This window comes from Protopterus annectens, chromosome 7.part1, assembly GCF_019279795.1.
Source record: "Protopterus annectens isolate FY-2018-M chromosome 7.part1, PAN1.0, whole genome shotgun sequence".
NCBI lineage: Eukaryota > Metazoa > Chordata > Ceratodontiformes > Protopteridae > Protopterus > Protopterus annectens.
The window spans coordinates 532,413,218-532,438,658 of record NC_056740.1 but is presented as its reverse complement, the minus strand read 5'-3'; the positions used below and the strand labels follow the sequence as shown (position 1 = coordinate 532,438,658).

General features: G+C 40.9%; 1 protein-coding gene across 1 annotated transcript in view; it reads right to left on the bottom strand.

The window, feature by feature from the left end:
• The window catches only part of PRTG (protogenin), a 627,066-nt gene that overhangs the window by 225,601 nt on the left and 376,024 nt on the right, over window positions 1-25,441 (bottom strand). The window contains exon 9 of the mRNA XM_044078520.1: window positions 10,462-10,626. Within this exon, the coding sequence (XP_043934455.1) occupies window positions 10,462-10,626 (165 nt within the window). The remainder of the gene's footprint in view (window positions 1-10,461; window positions 10,627-25,441) is intronic.

Sequence of the window (25,441 nt, the reverse complement as noted above, 5' to 3'; positions counted from 1 at the left end):
GACAATGTCGACTCAAATGTGTCGATCATTTGGGTCGACATTGTGTAAGAGTGGAGAGTCCAGTTTCTGTGTTTATTTTCACTACTACAAACAAAACATATTTTGACATTTGCAGTAATGATAGTAAACCAATCAATACATCCAATTTCACTCAACCACATCAGTCACCTCAAATCCCTGCCCTTCTACTTCAACAGCATTGGTTCAAGGCTGTAAGTCACAAAGATAATGTCTGCGCTAACAGAAGGGAGCTGTCTAAGCTTCAAAATTTGTAGAGTGGAACTCACCAACCTAGAAGAAGCTTTACCGGCTGGTGCAATCAAAACTAATGCACCAGCCAACTTACCTCCAATCTAATGACTTCCTCAAACCACTCTTTGTCCACGCAAGAGAAGGCTGAACGTACCTACTGGTGAACGAACTACTTAACATCACATTCACCACTATGCATGATGGCTGATAAGAAATTCTAACATTTATGCACATCTAAGTTCGTATTTAGAAAAGTCCTTAATCCTTGCCAGCATAGACTCCATAATTCACTTGGTTTTCATATCAGGAACAGGTAGCATACAAGTTACCTTCCCCTACAAAAAAAGTGGTTACTAATCCCCCTCACAAAAAAAGTGGCTTGGCCAGCTACCCTCTGTTGCAGTCTAGCCTCTTTAAAATCAGTTGTTACAATATCTAGCCTCTTTAAAGTCAGTTGTTACAATATCTAGCCTCTTTAAAGTCAGTTGTTACAATATCTAGCCTCTTTAAAATCAGTTGTTACAATATCTAGCCTCTTTAAAGTCAGTTGTTACAATATGTAGCCTCTTTAAAGTCAGTTGTTACAATATCTAGCCTCTTTAAAATCAGTTGTTACAATATCTAGCCTCTTTAAAGTCAGTTGTTACAATATCTAGCCTCTTTAAAATCAGTTGTTACAATATCTAGCCTCTTTAAAGTCAGTTGTTACAATATGTAGCCTCTTTAAAGTCAGTTGTTACAATATCTAGCCTCTTTAAAATCAGTTGTTACAATATCTAGCCTCTTTAAAGTCAGTTGTTACAATACCTAGCCTCTTTAAAATCAGTTGTTACAATATCTAGCCTCTTTAAAATCAGTTGTTACAATATCTATCCTCTTTAAAGTCAGTTGTTACAATATCTAGCCTCTTTAAAATCAGTTGTTACAATATCTATCCTCTTTAAAATCAGTTGTTACAATATCTAGCCTCTTTAAAATCAGTTGTTACAATATCTAGCCTCTTTAAAATCAGTTGTTACAATATCTAGCCTCTTTAAAGCCAGTTGCTACAATATCTAGCCTCTTTAAAATCAGTTGTTACAATATCTAGCCTCTAAAGTCAGTTGTTACAATAAACCATGGCTCCAGTTTCATAGCAAATCATGAAAAGCTGGTCATGTAGCCCTTGACCTTTTCTCCCACCTTCCTTTCTTTCTTTACTAACACAACTGTATTTTGTTATATTAATTCGTTAAATAGATAAACTCAGTAGGCACAAGTTTCTTTTGAGGTAAAACCAAGTAACATTGTTTGATAAGTGACTTGTTCAGACTTGTACATTAGGCAAATTGAGACTGAGGCAATCGAACGCTGGACTGCAGGAAGAAGCTTACTACCAACTCAGAGCATTAATCTTCTGTGCTAAACTGCCACATTTTTAAGTACTCCTAGCCTCCCACCTTCACTAGAATTCATGTTTCTACTTTAAGGCACTATTTCAGAGGACACTGTGGTAAAGTATCATTGGGATGGAAGCCAAGAATGTCATTCTGCTCAGTAAAATCATCAGATGCCACTGTATTCATGCTTAAAAATCATTTAAACCAAACAAGTTATTCCTAAACACAAAATGAAAGTAATCCATAATAACCATCTGTATCAGGCACCACCCTCAACAACTACTGTAAACAAACAGCTTACAACCTTTGGCTATTTAAACATCATGCTTTATAAACTGACCACATCTCTCCCAACCTGCCAAATGTATGCACATCTGTGTGTGTGTGTGTGTGTGTGTGTGTGTGTGTGCAAGTTCATAGGTTCATACTAGGCTATTGCCCTAGGGCATTTATAAACCTAGCCAGAGTGTGTTTGGCTTTCGCTACCCATTTTAAATTAATTTTGCTATGCCCTTTTTCAGGGTCAGTATACTGTGCCTCTGTCTAACAGTGACACAGAAGTGATACCAAGGGTAAACCTACGATCTCCCATCCACTCATCAAGATTCCTCTTGAAGAGTCAATGAGGAACTCTGCCTAACCTGGACTGGGATTTTATTCCAGAGTGAAGGGAGCCTCTGGGTTATGAATCTGTCCCTCCAGCATGTCCTATTTATTTCAGTGCTGAGGTTCAAGTCTCTCGAGCGTGTAGCTCGATGGGATTTGGATTTTCTGAGGTGCAGCATGTCCATTAATTCCTGGCTGGACATGGCTTTATACGTCAGGCACAGATCGCCTCTGAGCAGGCGGTATGCCACTGAGTAGAGCTGGAGTTTCTTTAGCCGGGCAGCATATGGCATCTGTTTGAGCCCTTTGATCCTCTTGGTGAGGTACTTTTGGGGTCTTTCCAGTTGTTGCAGGTGTCTGGTAAGGTACATCCCAAAAAGGGCATTGTACTCAATTATGGGCCTGATGAGGGATGAGTAAAGAGGCACGATGACCTCCCCTGATTTAGATGTGAAGCCCTTCATGATTAGGTGGGCTATATAAAATGTTTTTCTAACCACTTTGGCCATGTGGTTGTCAAATGAGAGATTGCTATCAACTTGGGTCCCCAGGTCCCTAATTACTTCTTCTGTACTTAATGGATTACCACCTATGTGGTAATTTGTGGGCACTTTGTTTTTGCCAAAGGGGATGACTATACACTTTTTGGTGTTTAGCTTGAGGCCATGGCTCTGGCACCAGTTGTTTGTTTCTATGAGGCCCTTTTGGAGGATGCTTGTGTCGGCTGGAGAGTCGATTATGGCGCCCAGTTTGCAGTCATCTGCGAACTTGGTCAGCCACAGTCCTTCCGTGTTGGCCTGTACCTCCGAGAAATATATACCGAACAAGAGAGGTCCCAGGACTGAGCCTTGTGGGAAGCCACTTGTAACTGGTTTGGAGTCTGACATGGCTCCAGCAATTCTAACCATGTGGGTTCTGTCCTCTCTTTGGGTACATATCCTGTAGTAAGGCTGAGATTGAACAGTAGTTTTATGTTTGGGTTTAGCTCTTCTTGGAGTTCATGTAGGACGCAGCCCGGGACACCGTCTGGTCCCATTGATGCTGTGTTTTTTGCTTTGGAGAGGGCGGCTCTTACCTGAGCATCTGAGATGTCAGGGGGGCAGCACTCTGCTGAGACCGATATTTGCCCTTTTGGTGGGGAGGGGGGGAGATGTTTGCGCTGAACCTGTCAGCTAGGATGCTGGCAATGTCTGTGGGTTCTGTGTATTTTTTGTCATTTTGGACTAATTCTGAGCATATCTGGGAATTCCCACCCAGGTTCCTAACATAACTAAAGAAAGCCTTGTGATTATCCTTAGTGTCCTGTGCAATTTTTCTCTCGAAGCTGGCCTTAGATGATTTTATGAGTGCCCATAGTTTTTTGCTAATACTGATCAGAGATGCCTTCCCTTTTTGGGATTTTGCTCTGTCATGTAGTAGCTTCCTCCTTCTATTGTATAGTTTGTTTATGGCTGGGGTCCACCAGACAGGACGTCTGCCTTTGGAGGATTGGGTCTTGGTTTTATTTGGGATTGCATGATCCATGCATTCCTGAAGGTGTTCATAGAATGCGTTTATAAAGGATTCTGTGGTCTGGGCCGTATTTTCCACAGGCCTGGGGGCTTTGAAGGATTCCACCTCGGTTTTGAGGAGTGTGAAATTTGCTTTAGAGAAGTTTTTCACTGTGGTTTTCTGGGCAGGGGGTGGGGTCGGGATGTGACTATCCAGTGAGATTAGTTTATGGTCTGATCTTACCAGTGAGGGATACACTTCTGGTCTGGAGCATAGAGTCCCCATGTTGGTGATGATCAGGTCCAGTATGTTTTCCCTCTTGTGGGAGTGGTAACAAGTTGTTCCATAGCATTTGAGTTTATAAATTCTAGGAACCTTTGGGCTAGGGTGTTGGAGCTAGAGTAATGCTCCCAGTCTATGTTTGGGTAGTTGAAGTCACCCAATATAATGGTGTTTGGAGAGACCTTCATATTTTCCAGTGTTCTCAGGAAGGCCGAGTGGGGTTCCTGGGTTTGGGAGGGTGGTCTGTAGCAGGCTATAAACTGGAAGGAAGTTTTACCCACTGTTAGTTGCACATGGATAGTCTCTGATGCTTCGTGCTGTGCCACCAACCTGGAAGTGTGGGTATCTTTGACGAATATTGATACTCCCCACCTTTTGTGGTTCGGTCCAAGTTTTGGGGCTGAAAAGCATGGTATGAGGTATAACCTGGTAGTGCTGGGGTGCTCTCGGGAGCCTTGAACCAGTTTTCTGTTACTGCACAGATATCGATGTTCTCCATGCTAAGGAGAGTTTTGAGTGTGTGCATCTTGAGGTTTAGACTTCTGGCGTTGAGTAGCATTACTCTTAGTTTCTTATCCCTTGTGATACCTATGGAGGTGGGTTTGTCTTTTGAGCCTTGCCTAAAAAAGGCACTATGGGGGTAGCAAGAGCCTTTGCCAATATCCGAAAGCCCAGGGGGGGACAGGTGCAAGCCATCCCTAGTGAAGCATCGTGGCTTGTCGAGCATGTCATCCCAGGCTGACAGGCATTGGATGCCCTTTGAATGACACCAATACTTAAGCCAATTGTTGAAATTGATCATCTTGTCTTCATATTGTGGCATCATTCTTGGTGAGGGTAAGATGCTACTCAAGGTCAGGGTCATACCGGCCTGGGCTACATGCTCAGAGAGCTCCTCTATGTCTCTTTTCATGTAGTCCAGGGAGGTACGTCTCAGGTCATTCACACCAGCATGGACAATGACGGAGTCATATTTGTACTTGCCTTGGAGTGACCTGAGTACTTGTGTTATCTGACGGATCCTAGCGCCCGACATTCAGCTCACCGTGACCTTCTCCTTGTTCAGCCTGGTGAGCGGGACGTCAATGTGCCTAACGATAGAGTCACCTATTACAAGTGTATCAGGTGTGTTGTTTAGCCTTAATGGCTGTGACTGTTCAGCACACTGGCTTTGTGAGCTATGTGTTGCACGTGTTTTGTTTTGGGGTAGCGGTTGCTTGGGTGTCTGCTTTGGAGGTCTCTGCTGCTTAGGCAGATTATTATTTAGAGCCTCCGAGTATGTTTTTGTGTGTTTATGTGTTTGGTTTGCTGTCGTGGTAGGTCTATGTGAGACTGGAATTGTAGTGAGTGTGGTTTCCTTCTCCTCCTGACTGGTTATGCCAGTACTGAGTTGAGAGAGCTTAGCCTCCCGTTTGGCTATATGGTTGCATCTCTCACATGTGTTGGAATTTGTTGGGAGGAGGACACACATATCTACAGTCATATAAATATATGTGTGCACATAAACCAGGTGCAAGAACAAATGATACCGTACACTTTATTATACTCACTCACCTGATACGTTAACAAAAAGCAGAAACGATTTAGCCCCACACATTAGGATACCTCATGCTGCAGAGGTACAGTGCTCAAGGGGTTATTTGCATTTGAAAGTCTAGGTCAATTTATTTTGAAAATTAATTGACAGATGTCCAAAGTTAGTGACTCCTGTAGCCTAAAAATGGAAGTTATGTACATAATATACCTAAATATCTGAAAGAAGTAGGTACAGCACCAGTAACTACTAGGATTTACTCCAAAACATTTAGATAACTATGTCAATAATACTTTCCCAAGCTGGCAATCACCCTCCAGTCCCATGATGAACCACACATTCCTTACCTTCCATTTTTGTAGTCAGCTGAAAGCCAAAGAAGGAAAGAAGAAAAGGAAGAGGAGCCAGACAGTAAGGTGGGGGAGGGAGAATGTTACTAAAATGGATTTTTCTTATGTAACTATTATTATTTTTAACTGCATGACTTTCAATCTGTTGTCCCGACTTTGATTCCCTCGGCCCTCATTTGTTACGGTATGACTCTGAGCAAGTCATTTAACCAGACAGTGCTCTAGAGCAATGGGAAAATGGGGATAGACTCCTTAATGGCCTCCTTGACCACATGCCTAGTAATGACCTTTGAACCTTGCAGGCAAACAGGGACCACCACTTTGCACATCCAGTCTGACAACTTACCAGTCTGCTGTATAATGTAGTGCTGATTAACCTGCAGCTTAATCACCCACTCCCTTGAAAAAAACAATCTTATTCATTCTTGATTTTACATTCTTTTTTTGACCAAACCTTTTGCAGAAAGTTGTTCCACTGTTACATTTAAAAAAATGCTCTTACTGTCACTAAACCATTTACTTCTTGCTTCAGAATGTGCAGCTGTTTTCCTACACCTCTTTCTTGGAACACTGATAGGATCCTAAAATACTTTGATTTTGTTTCACACATTTGAAAATCTCTACGATGTCTTCCCCCAACATTTTTTCGAAGATTTGCCTCCATTTGTATAGCCTGTAATAGGTTCATAGGTTCATAGGTTTATACTAGGCTATCTGCCCTAAGGCATTTATAAGCCTAGCCCAAATTATTGTGGCTTACGCCACCCCTTATATGAAAAAATACTGTGCCCATTAGTTTGTTGTGCCTCTGTCCAGCAGTGACCCAGAGATGATTCCCGGGGTAAACCTACGATCTCCCATCCACAGGTCTAGATTTCTCTTGAACAGAGTCAGCGAGGTGCTCTGCCTCACATGGACCGGGATTTTATTCCACAGCATAGGGAGTCTCTGAGTGATAAATCTATCCCTCCAGCATGTCCTATTTATATCCGTGCTAAGGTTTAAGTCGCTTGCTCTAGTGGTTTTGGTGGATTTGAATTGTTTGAGGTGGAGCATGTCCATTAATTCGGGTTGGACATGGCCTTGTATGTCAGGCACATGTCACCTCTGAGCAGACGGTATGCGACTGAATAGAGCTGGAGTTTCTTCAATCTGGCAGCATATGACAGATTTTGGAGTCCCTTTATCCTTTTGGTGAGGAACTTTTGGGGTCTCTCCAATTGCTGCAGATGTCGGGTGAGATACATCCCGAATGGGGCATTGTACTCGATCATTGGTCTGATAAGTGAAGAGTACAGGGGAACAATGACCTCACTAGATCTGGATGTGAATCCCTTCATGATCAGGTGGGCAATGTAGAAGGTCTTTCTAACCACTTTAGCAATGTGAGTGTCAAAAGAAAGGCCACTGTCAACCTGGGTCCCCAGGTCCCTGATAACCTCTTCTGTGCTTAGTGGATTGCCACCTATATGGTAGCTTGGGGTTACCTTGTTTTTCCCGAAGGGTATGACTATACATTTTTGGCGTTTAACTTCAGGCCATGGCTCTGGCACCAGCTATCTGTTTCCGTGAGTCCCTTCTGAAGGATATCCGTGTCCGATGCACTTTCCACTATGGCCCAGTTTGCAGTCATCTGCAAACTTTGTCAGCCAAAGTCCTCCCATGTTGGCCTGTACTTCTGAGAAGTAGATGCCAAACAATAGGGGCCAAGGACCGAGCCCTGTGGGACACCACTTGTGACCGGCTTGGAGTCTGACACAGCGCCAGCAACTCTAACCCTGTGGGTTCTGTCCTTAAGCCAGTTTGCAACCCATCTTGTGACATATGGGTTTACATTTAAGCTGGTAAGTTTTTCTACAATACCCGAGTGGGGTATTGTGTCGAAAGCCTTTGCAAGGTCAAGGTAGGCTGTATGGACTGCCTTTCCTCATCAATGGCCTTGGTGACTATTTCAAGAAGTCACCAAGTTCAAAAGGCATGATCTTCCCTTGACAAAGCCAAACTGGGTCGGGTCCAATGTCTGCAAGTCCCCTATATCTTTGTTTATGAGCTCCATTATGATCCTCTCCATAGCTTTGCAGACTAGACTTGTTAAGCTTATGGGGCGTAATTACCAGGGTCCGTGAGGCGCCACCTTTGTGGAGTGGGACCACAGTTGCCGTCACGCCACTCCTTGGGCACGTATCCTGTGGTAAGGCTGAGATTAAACAGCTGCCTTATGTGCGGGTTTAATTCCTCATTTAGCTCGTGTAGCACACAGCCGGGGACACCATCCGGTCCCATTGATGCTGTGTTTTTAGCTTTAGAGAGAGCAGCTTTCACCTGCGCATTTGAGATGTCCGGGAGGCTACACTCGGCTGGGATAGTTATCTCTCCTTTAGGGGGGGAGAGGGGGGTGAAGTTTGCACTGAACCTGTCTGCCAGTATGTTGGCAATGTCTGTGGGTTCAGTAATCCATACTCAGAATAGCTTTTACTGTTCCCCTTAAAACTGCACTTGTTTGTGTTCTTCTGAGGTAGGACTACATGTAAGAAGGGTTTATCTACTGTGTACAGAAAATAATAACGTCTCTGTTTTTTTTTATCTTTTTTAATTTATGCTTCTTTCATTTTATACAAGCCTTTTATTCTGCTTTCACGTTTTCTCACATGGCTTCCTTAATGTTAGGTCATCTGATATCACTGCCCCAGGTCCCTTTCCACTTATATTGTTGCTAAAACTGCATACTCTTGACCTGGGCATTTATTTCCCAGGTGCAGTTCCTTAGAGAAAATTGAAGCTATCATATTGCACACTACTCCTTCAACTTTTCCAAGGCCTTTCTCCTCTTTCTGTCTACCTCACTTTGTGCATCAAGGCAAGCTACAACACTGTGCTGTCAGTAAAAAGACACACCTTGCCTTCTTGTCCTCTTGCAATGACACAGAAGCATTTCGATGAAACCAGAAACAAGCTTTATCATCAAGGAAATTAAAATGCTGCCGAATATAATTGTGTATGCCTTGCATTCCTTAAGGTGATTCCAGTATGCTCTTCTGGAAATTAAAATGCATAACTCTAAAACATTCATACATAGCCTGGAAATAGAGGCATGCTTAATTTAAAAACATTCCTACAGAAGATTTTGTAATAAAGAAATTAATAATACAAATTATTAGGTTTCTGATTCAACTGACATCTATTGTTATGCATGTTCTAAAATATTATACATCATTCATATTTCTCCTTTTAATGCCTATTATAAGAACCGTTACAACACTGGAAAATGTTATGAGAAACATAACATTATCCCAGCAGCCACAGCTCAAAAACAAAGAACAATTTCTAAACCATCTAGATCTTTAAAAGCTCATGTACATCCTAGTCACACACTCAGTGCAAATAGTTTAACAAGGCAATCTGAACATTTCCAAAAAGGCAGACCAAATCAAGACCATGAATGATGGAGGGAACCAATAATGGCACCAGTGACAGGTAGTTTCTCACTTGTACTAAGAGAAGGGTTCCAGAACATGAGAAGCTCTGCAAGCTAACAGTGAAGAATGACAGACTGGACCTAATAAGCAAGTGACCAAGGTAAGCATAACAGCTAGAGGCTGGAGGGTCAGCCTGGCACAAAGTGTTTGGTGGGGAGGGGGCTGGAAACCTGAGGGTTTTGGGCTGCCTGCTTAAACCCTGTGTATGTTATGAATACTTACACAGGAAAGCGTACTGAAAGGGACAACAACAGAAGACACTCACGTCTAGATGCCATCATGCAAGCTAGAGAATGTTTAATGCATTAACGTCCCAATACCCCATGCTTCTGGCAAATGAGTGTACCGCAGCATTTAAAAAATATGAGTTATCAAGGCTGAATCTCCTACTCCTTACTCAATACCCAAATGGTCATCAAAGGGTAGAACATCGGTTTCCCAATTTTATTAGGGTAAAGACGAAAGCAAACACAGAAATGTAATCTGGAAGAGTAGCAAATCACCCAATGGTTATTTTCCAACAATCTGTAGTTTAGGCCTCAACATATGTCAAACAGAAATAGTGCAATAAAAAGTAAATATAGAATACTGAAGACAGACTTTAAGGAACTTCAGTTAAACCTTGATAAGCCACACTCTCACATCCTGCTTACACTCAACAGTATTTGAACGAATCTTCTACAGTTCCATGACAGACTGTTTCTGCTGCAGTTTGTCATTGGTTATGTAATATTTACAAAGTGGGTAAGATCCATGGGTACCTACTCCCAGAACGCAGACAGTAACAGAGAGAAATTAAATAACATGTAAAATGTAACACTGTACGTTGATAGAAGATGCAGGAATCAAACCCATGACTCTAATGCACCAGACATAATCACACTGTCACTTCAGCATAAGAAGTCAACAAGCTGGTATGACTTCTCGTTCTGTGCAAAATTAAAACATCACACAGAAGAAAATCAGCAATGATGAAAGTGTTTCTAACACTGCTGTAACTCTCTTCCCATATGACCTCTTGTAACATCGGTCATATTTAAGTGAATAATGCATGACTGTGGGCTGGTCTCAAGACAGTGCCTTTTACTCACCATCCTCCAGTGTGTGCTGAACAACATGATCTGACATTCGACTAGCTCCCATGGGCATGTACGCCACAATGTAAAATGTGTAATTGCTTGCAGGTTCCAGATCATCGACAATGTAGCGAGTTGTGTCATTCCCTATAACTACTTGATATTCTTCATTGTTTAAACCTGTGTCAGAAAATGGGGAAAAAGAAAGGAGAATTAAAGGACTATTCAAAGGTCAGCATTGTTAGCTAACAGAAAGCAACTAGGACTAGAACAAACAACCTAGTTCTCATTCCCACCCTGCAAGACTGCTGTAGTACTTGTCCCCTTTAAGAGAACCAGTTTCAGACTCTGGACTATACACTAATCAAACACAAGTAACTTTTACAGATTTTATATTTTAGCTTTAGCTTCTTTCATGTATACCCCTCAATTGCTAGAATTTCATACAGAGTCCTGATTTTTGCCTCATATTTTTACTATTTCTCATTAAATTTTGTGATTTTCTGTTAAACTACTGAGGACTGAAGTCATCAAAATAAAAGTTTCAGACTTCACATCCTCCAAAAAAATGAAGGTCACTGCAAAATCTGTTATTTTTATCAACTTTCTAAGTTTATAAGCACAATATTTAAAACCTTTCCTAATTTTGGACCTTTGTCCCCTCCACTATTACTCTTTTTATTTAGAATTCTTGCACCAAGAGGCTGACAGGTATGTATTTATGCCTTTCAAAATATAACAGCAAATTCATTTTATCTACTTTTCCAGTCAGGTGTCACAATGGCTCTTAAAACTGTTACGGCACTTCATTTATCAAGAAAGGTAGAGATAAATGCAATCTCTCATTTACACTGTAGTCCTGGGCATCCACAGACCTGTACATTAATGCACCAATTTCTATAGATGTGACACACTCTTATCCAGAGTCACATACCAAACAAGCTTCACTGGTAGAAGTGAAACAATCTGGTTTGTAAGCCTGCTCATTAGTTACACACAGTAAAGCCACAAACTAAATGAATTGTGGCCTCCAGCAACATAAGCGTGCTTATGAACATCTGATTTAGATCCTATGTATCGCTGCACAAAACTGGACATGGCTCAGCTTCACAGCTAACCATGTTTTCCAAAGAACCTTGTAACATGAGGAACACACTAAGGTCCACCACGTATATGGGCATTAAGCACATAGCACTAAATTATCTTCAGTACAAATCTGATCACCTTATAGACATATGATGCCTATGTGTGGACTTGGTTATTTGGGATCCATCTGCACAATTGTTTGGGCTCACAGTAAAGTAGACTGAGGGCAAAAGAAAAAAATGCCATCTATCAGGAAGTGACAGTGTCGTCACTGTCTCAAATTGCTGCTTACTCCTACCCTGCATCATTCTGCAGTAACCCAAATTATATCACCTGCAACAATGAATACCTCTAAAGCAATGACATACAATTACAGATATCTGCATACATAACATAACTTAGCAATTCGTTTACAGACTCTGCAAAAACAGAAATAAACTTCCTGTTTTTTTATGACATAGTGTGTTGCATTCCCAAAACTTATGTTACATGTACATAACATGAAAAATTTTCTGAACTATAATATGAGGGAAGCCCTGGAGTTATAACATGACATGTAATATAAAGAACATCTGTGATTATTTCATACTGTACAACATATATTTCATTTTTTTATTTACTTATTTGTTAACTGGATAGGTAGACTGACACAAACCCCTTTCAGTCATGACCAAGAACACAGGCACAATTCAAGTTAAATAAATACAGATAATAAACTGTGATTTTCAGTTAATCCAGAGATCAGTCTGACAGAGCAGTACTTACATAAGAAATGTAGAAAATAAAGGACAAGCCATAAAAAGGGAGAGCCATGCAAAAGAAGTAAAAAAGAAAATTCATACAAAGGAGTAAGCAAAAAGAGTATAACTTATACATGAATATAAAGTGGGGAATTATACAGCACACTAGCACAAATAAGCACAACATTATAAAAAAGGTGAATAAATAAACATGATTTTTTTTTTAAAGAGAATATTTTCACGGTCCCATTCCTGGGGTTCAGATTTGGATTTTTCAGGTGAATTTTGCGGCTTGTTTTTATAATAAAGGGATTTTTTTTTATTTTTATACAAGCCAATGTCAATACTTACACATTTAGCACATGTGTAGAAAGGTAGCCGAGCTCTAGATCGGTATTGCATCTTACAGCAATAAAAGGCAGTAATGTGTTACTTGTCCAGGATTAAACCCCTACCCACTGTCCCTGAAGCAGGGTGCTTTGGTAGCACTCAGGCAGTATTAATGCTTATTTTATGAAAAGATGGATAGACTATGATTACTGCATATGTCACTGGGGAGCACATTCCAGGAAACTGAGGCAATTTTGTAAAGGGCTCTTTCAGAAGTAAGAAGCACCAAAGTGGTTGGAAGCCTAGTAAGAGTGACTGCATCTTGACAGCTGTTCATTTAAAGAGAAGTTTTTCCTTACCGCTTAACATTTTTGAGCGATTGTTTATATTACGGCACATCAGGATGCACAGTAGCAAAACCTGTTCTGAGCTTTTAATATCCGAATTCTTATTTTTCAAGAAATAAATGTTCCTGTAAATCAAGTTCTGAAGAAGATGAGGTTTAAAAAGCAAAAAAAAAAAAAAAAAAAAAAAACAAAGCATAACATCCAATGGATGGCTTACACCCCAAACCAATCTGTGGTCTTGTCACTCATTGAATTATCTATATGTACCAATCAAATTCGAATATTACTGTCTGTTTGGCTACCAGTAAAATGGACATGGTATGGTTGTCAAGTCCAAGAAGACTGACAGACTATTTTATTGAAACGATTAGCATATTGCTTAAGTGAAGTCGAGGGCAAGCCCCTCTTATCCTCCATTCCTGGCAGAAGGCTTCACCCCTCCATAATACAACATTATAACATTCAAGGTCTTGTATCTTTGAGAGAAGTGTTTTAATGGTCCACTGATCTACACAGATACAGCCAAATGTTCTCATTCTAGAAAAGCTCCACTCCCTGCATTGGTTCCAGGTCAGTCGACTCTGAGGTAACTATACATATATTTTTTTACAATGAATTGTGTGGTGAAAGTTATCCTTTAGGGAAAATGCTGTCTTCACAATAAGGCACCTCTTGAAGTAGCCAAGCTTCAAGGCTAGTCCCTTGAATTTGTTTTATTTTTTTAACAAGAAACATCATTATTGAATTAACACTTATGACATAGGCAATCATACAGTTATATAAAACAAAACAAACTTTAATGACAAATTTTCAGTTGCAAACATTATACGTCACGTATAACCTACTACACAATCACTGTCATTTGACCATTACATAACTTACTCAATTCCTACCTTTCCTTAAACCTAATACCTCCTCCAAAACATTACTCTGTATGTATTGTTCCCACAATTCCCATTTTTTCCATATAATTTACATCTATCTTTTTTCCTAAAAAGCCTACTTCCAGTTCATTTATCTCTGTTACTATATTCACTACTACTAGTGTGGTTGGTTTAGACTATGATTTTCATTTTCTAGTAATTGCTTTTTTGGTAGCCATCCCAATTAAACTCAGCAAGGCCTTACTCTGTCTATGTAATTCTGATTCTGAATCACATTTCTTTAGTTACAACAATTTGCTCACCCAATATTTCCAACAGAGTAATCTGCAGGGATTTTTTTTAAAGTCTGCCAACTCATTAAACTTCCAAAGAATATCTTCCCAATTACCTCTTTCTTCCCCAACACACCTCCAACATTTGTAATCTACCCAAGGGAAAATACTTTGGAGTCTGCTTGGAGTATAAAAATACCTATGCAAACACTTCCAAGCAAAAGTCCTAACATTTCTACACTTTGTTGCATATTTGGGAGCAATACATATATCACCTGTTTTTTTGTGAATTGCTTATCAAATCTCTCTTGACAATCTTTTCTAACCCCCTCTGACTGATTCTCATAGTTATCGTGCAGTATTTTATATGACCTACTAATTATCCCTTTTTTAACAACAGTTTCTGTTCTAGACTTAACTAAAAACTGTACCCGTGGTCTTTCACTTAAAATCCCTATATTCCTTTCTCTTTGCCTAAACTCTAACAACAGTCCTTGATAAGGAAGGCAATCTCTAGCCTGCAGTCCAAATGTATTCTTGGCCTCTTCCCATTCTATTACCTTTCCTTCTCTAATTATTTGATCCCAATACCTTGACTTCTTTGCCAGTTTTCAACAGTAAATTCCAGCCCCCAATTGCCTATTCTCTGTACCTCTAATTTCAGTCATACCTATCAACAGACTCTGCTTTCTCCATTCTTATGTTGGCTTAGTTCTTAAAATACTTAGTGTTATTTTATGAATTTAATATTCTGTATGGTTATTGCTATTTTCCTTAAGGATCTGCATCCAGAATCCCAGTCTCTCATTATTTCTTGAGCTCTGCTCCCAATTTATCACCATCCTTTTCTACTTTGAATTACAGCTTTCTGTTTGTGCTATGTATAGGAGTCTCAACTGTGTAGCTCTGAAATACCCCTTCAAATCAGGTAATCCCAAACCACCTAGTTCTTTTCGAAGGATCGATGAAGCCCACTTTATTCGTGCCCTTTTCCCCTCCCACCTATACTACAATTGTTAAGTACAGCTAACTTGATACTATTATTTTTTGGGGGGTTGGTTTGGAAAAATGAGGTAGTAGATCCAGGATTACTCCTAACATCTTCTGCTTTAAGACATTTGAGAGTTTAACAATAGATTGCAGATTGGATTTTTTTTAATACTCTTATTTAGACGGGGTTGTGTTAATAGCAAAATGTGGGACGTTTACAACAATACTTTGTTTAGACACATGGCTTGTTTTATATTGATGTCCTGCCACTGATGAGACATAATGTTCCAGCTATGGGGAATCTGTTCACAAATGCATATATAATAAGGTTTAGAGAAGCCACATAAACAGTTTGTGCTGCCAATCTCAACAGTCAGTAGTGTAAGGGATGTTAGTACAATAAGTTACTACATTTATTATTTATTTATTTATTTATTTATTTATTTAACATTTGTTTACCAGGAAAGTCCAACTTGGAATGATCCAATTTTCAGCGGAGGCCCTGGGAGAAACACTCCAGACACATCTTTGTAATGTGGGAAGAAACCAGAACACCTGGAGGAAACCCACACAAATGGAGGGAGGACATCCAGACTCCACACAGAAGGCACCCCAGCCATGAATCGAACCAGAGAACCTCGTGCTGTGAGGCAACAACTTTAACCACTGCACCACTACCCCGTCTAATCTGATCTGATTAGGGCCATTGCGAAAATGCACAATGTGCAAGGAAAACTAGGACATCAGCAGTTAATGCAATAGTATATGGCAGTAGTGGCTGGTGACTTCAGAGGAAGGGAGGCTGCTGGAAGCAAGTGAATGGTTGGGGTAACTGGAATGAGCTGTGGTAGTATTCCAGCTGGGTCAGCTGTGTGCATGGCTCCAGTTTTACTTAAATAACTGGTCATACGCTACTGCATATGAAAGAACAGTTTTCCAAACACAGTCTCCCTCTGCAATATAAGCTTCCATCTGCAGAATACGTTCCAGAGCTAGTTTGTGAAAATGAGTTTTGGCTTGTCTTCCCCTACATAAAACCTTTCACAAAAGCAGAATCAGAGTTGTCTGTCTGGAAATACAGTTCTAAAAGCAACAAATTATTTTTGCCGATTAATGAATTTTGGAAGAGTCGTGAGGATGTTATTACTTTTTTCCTGATGTTAAAATAAGTCAGTCAAACAATGAGATTCCAACAGAAAACTACTGACAGCATGTCATTTACTAGCTCTGATGATGTTATTTAGAGAAATGCAGACATGCACCACATTGACATGCATCCCTGTCATTTATCTTTGACTTTAAAATAGCTTTGACATAGAGACTAAGTGTGATTTGTAAATGCCTAAGGAATGCATTAGATAATGAGGGACCCTCTCTGAGTTAACGTCTACATTCATGCAACTGAAACAAGTTTCTAATCTCTCTTCTATCGGTGTTAGACTTCCAAAGCCTTTTATATAGATACCTGCTGTTCAACTCCTCACAGATTTGTCGTGTTAGTGGTCTGTGCTCAAGTACTAGCAAGTGGTCCTGTGCAATGGCATCAAGATGTCTGCCGAAAATTATTGTAGGCCAAAGGCAAACTTTATCCTCCTATAAAACTCAAAGTATAAACTCACTCTGTCAAAACCAGATGCCACAATGTATGCATCAGTACACATGATTAAAGGTTGCTGCTGTTTAGGAACTGCGGTCACTTGCTATTAGTTTCCCCAAACAGCCAGAAGGCTTTTGCAAATTTCTTACATTGGCACCTGACACTGGACTTGATTTTTACTTTGTGGTCATTATCTGTGTAAGGGTACACAAAGCAGGAGCTTCCCTAAAAGAATGATAACCCTTCAACTAAGAACAGTAAGGCTGTGGACTATTAATGAGGTCCATCATGTAAATTCGACTCCCTCATAGGTTGATAGATTAGTACTAAGCTAATTGCCCGTGCGAGCCATTGTAAGCCTAGCCAATTATCCCTTGTGAGACTCAAACCCTGCACCTTGTGTTTGTAAGGCAAACACCTCAACCATTAGGCTACCCTCCCAACCTCAATTTCAACTTACAAACTGTGTGAATTTAAGCAATCAATTAAAACAAACTGCTTCCAGGTTACCTTTGAAAAGATGTGCTTGCACCTTCTGGGTTTACACCGTTCAGAAATGAACAAAATAAATACTCTTACCACTGCAGTCAGAAAGATGCTGTTTAAGGGTAAGCCTGTCCTAAGGACTAATAAAATACCACTGACCAGCAAGGAGCTACAAAAAGTGGACATGCACTACAACACTATCTCTTACTTCATCATATTTGAACGCACACTTTCCCTTTGCATTGCACTGCACCTGAGTCTTAACTCTATCACCTTTTTATCCTGATGTTAGCACCTCTCATGCAGTTGCAGATAAAGTCATGAGCACTACGACAAAACAATGCGTTTTGCAGGTAGAGCATGTGATACTTCCAACTGAGTTCAGGTAACAGGTTTTTGCAAACTCATAAACACTGCAGAACTGCAAATTTGTGCATCTGCATTATATTGAATTATTCAGTTGGTTAGTTTTGTTAATTTTTCCTGCTTGCATCTCCTGGGAGGATGGGGAGGGTTGTGCACACTTGATGGCACACAAACTCAGAACAATTTCCTTGGCGAAATCGGGGAACATCACTACTCATGCTTCAGCTGGAGAGGGAGGAACTTTCCAGAAGCAAAGGGGTGGCATCTGGTGAAAGCCATTTGTGTATTACTCTCTAGTACTTCGCAGACTCTATGTGGGGATAAGGTGCAAAAATAGAAAAAAATCTTAAACCTCCCTGATGGCTGTCTGAAAGTCAACCACTTCCAGTTGACCCAAGTAGTGATAGAGAACGAACAGGCTCACTGTCTGTAAATAGACTGGTGGTCGACAGACAGATGGGGCAAAACTGAATAAAACAATACTTACCATCCATTCCCTTAAGTTTCTCTTTCTTATGCAGTGGATAAGAAAGGGAACCTGCCTTCTTTTTTGTGGGTCTTATTAATTGGACTTGTGTACATTTAGTATGCATGCATGCATACCGTGGCTTTCTCAGTACAAACAAAATACCATGCATACATTCTCACAGAGACACGTCTAACAGTAGCAGTTCTTAGCACTTTTGGAAAAAAACTAATTCCGCATTTCCACATTCACACTTTTGTCCATTCATAGACCACAACTAACAACACTGTTTTGCTTTCACTTCAAGTTGCCTCAGGTACCGGCCAAAGAGGAAAGGGCTGCACGCAACTTTTTCTTGCAGCTTAACCAGTCCCATACTGTTTCTACCTTCCCTTAAACAAGAAGAGAGAATACCACAAACTGTAATTGCTTTTTCTTTATGGGGATTGCCTGTCGTTTGCACCACATTATGTAGAACGTTACTCATTTTGAGTCTTAAAAAGTCACACATTTTAACCGTGCTGTGAACCTCCTAGTTGAAGTTGTAAGTAGGCTGTTAGTGTTAGACATTTTGCCCATTTTTTCATGTTACAGGAAGTGGTGTTTTATTTTTTTGAAGATTGAAGGATGAGAGCTACGACAGAGTAATCCACAATGCAGGTTGTTTCAATAAACAGCCCAGCTAATGAATGGAACTGGTTCATGTAAAGTATAAAATTCATGCTGTGCAATTTCCAGTGAAAAAGGAAAATGGAATTATTTTTGAAATAAGCTGTTGAAGAACATTTGAAAAAAATACTTTCAACAAATAAAAATGGAGCCCATTAGCCAGTACCAAGAGCTGCACCCCAGTGGGTTTATAACACTACATAATACAAATGAAAGAATCAAGTAAAGCCCTCCTAAATAAGATACAAAAAAACTTGTTATTGGTATATTCTGGAACATCACAGGACCCCTAATGAGTGCATTACATAATTTACTTATTTATCATTTGTTTGCCAGGAAAGTCTGACTTGGAATGAAGCTAATTTTCAGCAGAGGCCTGAGGAGGAACGCTCCAGATACATGTCTTTGCAACATGGGAGGAAACCACAGCACACCCACACGAACGCAAGGAAGACATGCAGACTCCGCACAGAAGGCACTCCAGCCAGGAATTGAACCGGAGAACCTCTTGCTGTGAGGCAACAATGCTACCGCTGCACCACTGCATCCATAATGCAGAACTCACCTTTCTGTCAGCCCTGGATTTTTCTGCTAACATAATATAGAGATTATTAAATGTTAAAGAAACTGTGTGATTGCAACTTACTGTACAGAAAATGATCTGTGGTTTAAAGACCATGTGGATTCCACAGCTTACCACCTACGTAAGCATTAACTTACAAGTGGGTGTGGATATATTGAGGATATACCCATGGTTGGTGTGGTTTGATCATTGAACTCTGCACCCTGAAGCTGTGAGGTAGAGATCTTAGTATTACGTCACTGTGCTTAATATAAGCCAAAGTCAGGCTGGCAATCCACCAAACTACCTGCAGGTAGGTGTGTGTGTGTGTGTGTGTGTGTGTGTGTGTGTGTGTGTGTGTGTGTGTGTGTGTGTGTGGTGTATGTATGTACACATACATGAGTAATTGCAACTAGAGTTACAACCAGGAATGTTTTTGGGCCTTACACCTGTTGCCTGCTGGAATGGGCTTTAGCACTCCATGACCCTTTACAGAATAAAGTGGGTAACAGAAAATGAATGAATGTAAGCCTAAAATGAGAGACCCACCTCTTTCAATTATAGCATACAATAAGATATGAAGAGTTTCCTGGGTATGTCACCTGCTGTTTAAATACAAAGGAATCTCTAGGATTATGTCATCTGTATAAAATGCAGGCAGCCCAAGGCTTTTAATACAGACTAAGCAACATGAAAGGGCCTTAATGTATGCAATGTGACAGAGCCGATGCAATACCATATCATACATTTAACAGTTTACAACACTATTTGTAATTTGGAGGCATCAGTGATTACAACATACTGTTTTTTTTTTCACTAAGTGTTTTTTGCCCCCATGCTTGCTAAGCATGAAGCCTCCCTCAAAGGGATGCTGTCTGTTTATTGCCCTCTACAGGAGGAACTACCCCAGTGCTATCTGGAGGAAAGAACCTTTTGGTGGAGACATCATACAGGTGGTCGGGGAAGGCTGTGCTCTCAACAGCATCCTAGGAAGGAGAGCGCTTGTACAGTTTAATCCCACCCATCTGGTGGGGGACAAGTAACTCGTGTCACTTTAAGGACCCAAAATGCCTTGCTCCTGTGGCTCCATGTTCCCATCCAGTTCACAATGAAGGTTATTACCAGTTTGTGTCTTGGTGACCAGAAAGCCTGTCCTCATGATCCACACAGTGAAGCTATCCCAGCTATACCTCCTCTAAAGGACTGGGGCTGCATACACCCTGCTCCACTCCACCCAAAAGATGGGCACAACTATCCACCAAGAAATGAAACACAGGTTTACCCCACAAAACACAACAGGAAGGCATATCAGAAACTATGAAATGCAATACATGCCTAATATACTTTTAAGCATAATGGACTGGCACAAAAGATGGGTTTTAAACTTTATTATTCATATTTTTCATTCTAAATGATACTTTACTTAAAATAGAAATAACTACCTTTTTTGGTTTCCTGACCCTTTGTTTAGAACTATCAGTCACTGACAAAAGTAAACCATGTGAAACGGGTAGAAATGGACAGAACACATTTTCCTGATGCATAATCCACTTTTCCTATGAAAGTGTACAGTAAAATGATATATACATGCACACCAACAATATTACACTACCAATGTCGATAAATGTTCCTTACCAGGAGAATCCAGGGTATAAATCCCTTGCTCTGTATGGATCGCTTTAAAGCCTTATCTCTATGCTCAGCCTCCTACTCTTTACTAAGACGCAGTCTATGCCTGGCAAACAAGGTTTCCTCGGATCCAACTCTGATGGACATTTTGCACATCTGCAAAATGAACAGCATCAGCACTACTAGAGCCAAAGATATACATTTTGCTTGCAACATAAATAGGGCATGCTGGTGAGACAGATATGTGCCTCAGAGGATCCACATGCTCTGGAAAAGGCTCCCCATACATGTGAAGAAGAGTTCACCCCTAACCCTACTTAAGTGTAACCTTGACAAATGGATGGGAAATTAGAAATTCACACTGGGTCTGGCTCCCATGCCTCTGATAGAGACAGGCAGATAGTAGCTATGCCCAAAACAAACATAACCCCATGCTCCCCCCATATAACCTTTAGAAACATCCTAACATCCCCCCACCTAATAAATGCCCATGACACACAGGGGTACAAGTGGGTTGGGTTATCCAGCTAGGCTTATAAAGGCTTTGGTGGTCGTTAACCTAGTACTTACCTGTGACCGTATGAACTATTTTAACTTAGACTGTACTTAATGTACATACTTTGTTGAAGTTTCAAGACAATACATAAAAATGAAAGTGAGCATTACTTTCCTCTGCCAAGTTCCTTTCAACCTTCACTCACTGTTTGTTATTTCGTGTTATATTTCTCATTTTTATTGTCCCTATTTTATCTCAGAATTGTTTATGTGCATCTACTGTACTTTATATGTCGATAACTATATGCTGGAGCCTCCTGCCAGGCCTCCTATGAAAAGAGGGTGTTTAGCTCAGTCAGACTATCCTATTTAGAAAATGGAAACAAATATGTAAATAAAATAATAATTCAAAAACCATTCCATCCTTAAATGTACATTACACTCAGTGTTTCACACTTAAAAGTAATTATACAAAGAAAGTACTTTTACATTACATTTCAGTCTGGATGGACATATACATACACACACATATATATATATATATATATATATATATATGGGTCTAGGACTATTCACTGAAAGCACATTTCACTGAAACACATTTGACTGAAAGTTATATATGGCCTTTTCCCCACTGTAGTGCAACCCTGGAATTAGTATATATAGTAATGGGGTGTGTGTGGGGGGGGGGGGGGTGCCCCCCACTTATTTTAAATGTTTTGAACTATACACATGGATACTTGCAATTCCAATAAGTTACTCTTTTCTGAACATAATACATATCCAAATTATGTGGGGGGGCTACACCTGAAAAGGCCATATACAACTTTCAGTGAAATGTGTTTTCAGTGATTTGTGCACAGTCATTTGACTTTCAGTGAATAGTCCTAGATCCATACACACACACACACATATATATATATATATATATATATATATATATATATATATATATATGGGTTACCTTTAACCCTTTAGAGAGAAAACTGTTTTAAGTGAAAAAAGACATTAAAGCTGATCAAAAATCAGCGGACTGCTTGTGACTGCTTTTTTAAGACTTAGATCACATTACAGCGGAGATCAGAGACTACAGCCTTCCCCCATAGTAGTGCAATCTTGGAAGTTGTATGCATAATTAGCAGGGGGTGTGGGGGTGCAGGTAGGGGGCTTACCCCCTGCAGGAGAATAGATTCTGTTTTTTTTGAATGTCAGTGATTTGGTTGAAATCTTGGTGACTTAAACTCTTTTAATGATATATATATATATATATATATATATATATATATATATATATATATACATATATCGGGTGCTAGGATCCGCCACATAATGCAAGCCCTCAGGTCACTCCAAAACAAATACAAATATGACTCAGTCATTGTACATGCTGGTGTGAATGACCTGAGATGTACCTCCCTGGACTACATGAAAAGAGACATAGAGGAGCTCTCTGATCATGTAGCCCAGGCTGGTATGACCCTGACCTTGAGCAGCATCTTACCCTCACCTAGAATGATGCCACAGTACAAAGACAAAATGATCGATTTTAACAATTGGCTAAAATTTTGGTGTCATTCAAAGGGGATCCAGTGTCTGTCAGACTGGGATGACATGCTCGACAAGCCACGTTGCTTCGCTAGGGACGGCTTGCACCTGTCACCACTGGGCTTTCGGATATTGGCAAAGGCTCTTGCCACCCCCATAGTGCCTTTTTTAGGCAAGGCTCAAAAGTCAAACCCACCCTGATAGACAGCACAAGGAACAAGAAACTAAGGGTAATGCTGCTTAACGCCAGAAGTCTTAACCTCAAGATGCACGCACTCGAAGCTCTCCTCAGTATGGAGAACATCGATATCTGTGCAGTGACAGAAACCTGGTTCAAGGCTCCAGAGAGCACCCCAGCACTACTAGGCTATACCTCATATCATGCTTTTCGCCCCAAAACCCAGACCGAACCACAAAAGGAGGGGAGTTTCCATATTTATCAAGGATATCCACACCTCCAGGTTAGTGGCATTGCACGTATCGGAGACCATCCATGTGCAACTAACAGTGGGCAAGACTGCTTTTCAGTTTATAGCATCCTACAGACCACCCTCTCAAAGTCAGGAATCCCACTCGGCTTTCCTGAAAACATTGGAGAACATGAAGATCTCTCCGAACACCATTATATTGGGCGACTTCAACTACCCAAACATTGACTGGGAGCACTACTCAAGCCCCAGCACCTTAGCCCAAAGGTTCCTGGAAATTATAAACTCAAATGCTATGGAACAACTAGTCACCACTCCCACAAGAGGGGACAACATACTAGACCTGATCATTACCAACATGGGGACTCTATGCTCCACACCAGAAGTATATTCCTCATTGGTAAGATCAGACCATAAATTAATTTCACTGGATGTCCACATCCCGACCCCACCCCCAGCCCAGAAAACCACAGTGAAAAACTTCTCAATAGCGAACTTCTCACTTCTCAAAACCGAAGTGGAATCCTTCAAGGCCCCAGGGCCAGTGGAAACTACGGCCCAAACTGCAGAATCCTATATAAATGCATTCTACGGACATCTCCAGGAATGCATGGATCATGCTATCCCAAACAAAACCAAGACCCAATCATCCAAAGGCAGGCATCCAGTCTGGTGGACCCCTGCCATAAATAAACTGTACAACAGAAGGAGGAAGCTACTACATGATGGAACAAAATCCCTAATAGGGAAGGCATCTCTGATCAGTACTAGCAAAAAATTACGATCCCTCATAAAATCCTCCAAGGCCAGCTTCGAGAGAAAAATTGCACATGACACCAAAGACAATCATAAGGCTTTTTTCAGTTATGTTAGGAACCTGGGATGCAACTCCCAGACTTGTTCTGAGTTGATTCTAAATGACAAAAATACACTGAACCCACAGACATCGCCAATATCCTGGCAGACAGGTTCAGTGCAAACTTCTCCACCCCCTCCCCCCGAAAAGAGCAAGTATCTATTCCGGCAGAGGGCTGCCTCTCAAACATCTCTGATGCTCAGGTGAAGGCTGCCCTCTCCAAAGCAAAAAACACTGCTTCCATGGGACCAGATGGCGTCCCAGGTTGCGTCCTACATGAACTCCAAGAGGAACTAATCCCTCAAATAAAACAGCTATACAATCTCAGCCTCACTACAGGATATGTGCCCACAGAATGGCGTACAGCAACAGTGGTCCCACTCCACAAAGGTGGAGCCTCTACGGACCCTGGAAACTATTGCCCCATAAGCCTGACTAGCTTAGTCTGCAAGGCTATGAAGAGGATCATCATGGAGCTCATAAACAAAGACATTGGGGACCTACAGACACTAGATCCTACCCAGTTCAGCTTTGTCAAGGGCAGATCCTGCATTTTGAACCTGGTTGACTTCTTCGAAACAGTCACCAAAGCCATAGATGAAGGGAAGGTAGTCCACACAGCCTATCTGGACCTTGCAAAGGCATTTGACACAATACCCCACTCGGGCATCATAGATAAGCTATCCAGCTTAAATATAAACCTCTATGTCGCAAGATGGGTCGCAAACTGGCTCAAAGACAGAACCCACAGAGTGAGAGTTGCTGGAGCCATGTCAGACTCGAAACTGGTCACAAGTGGCATCCCACAGGTTCTGTCCTGGGACCACTCTTGTTCGGTATATACTTTTCCGAGGTACAGGCAAACGTGGGAGGACTATGGCTCACCAAGTTCGCAGACGACTGCAAACTGGGCGCCATAATCGACTCTCCAGCTGACACAAACATCCTTCAAAAAGGTCTCACAGAGACAGATAACTGGTGCCAGCGCCATGGTTTAAAGCTAAATGCCAAAAAATGTATAGTCATACCCTTTGGCAAAAACAATGTGCCCACAAATTACCACATAGGCGGAAACCCATTAACTACAGAGAAAGTTATTAGGGACCTGGGGACCCAAGTTGATAGCAATCTCTCCTCTGAAAACCACATTGCCAAAGTGGTTAGAAAGACCTTCTACATAGCCCACCTCATCACGAAGGGTTTCACATCTAGATCAAGAGAGGTAATCGTGCCCCTTTATTCATCCC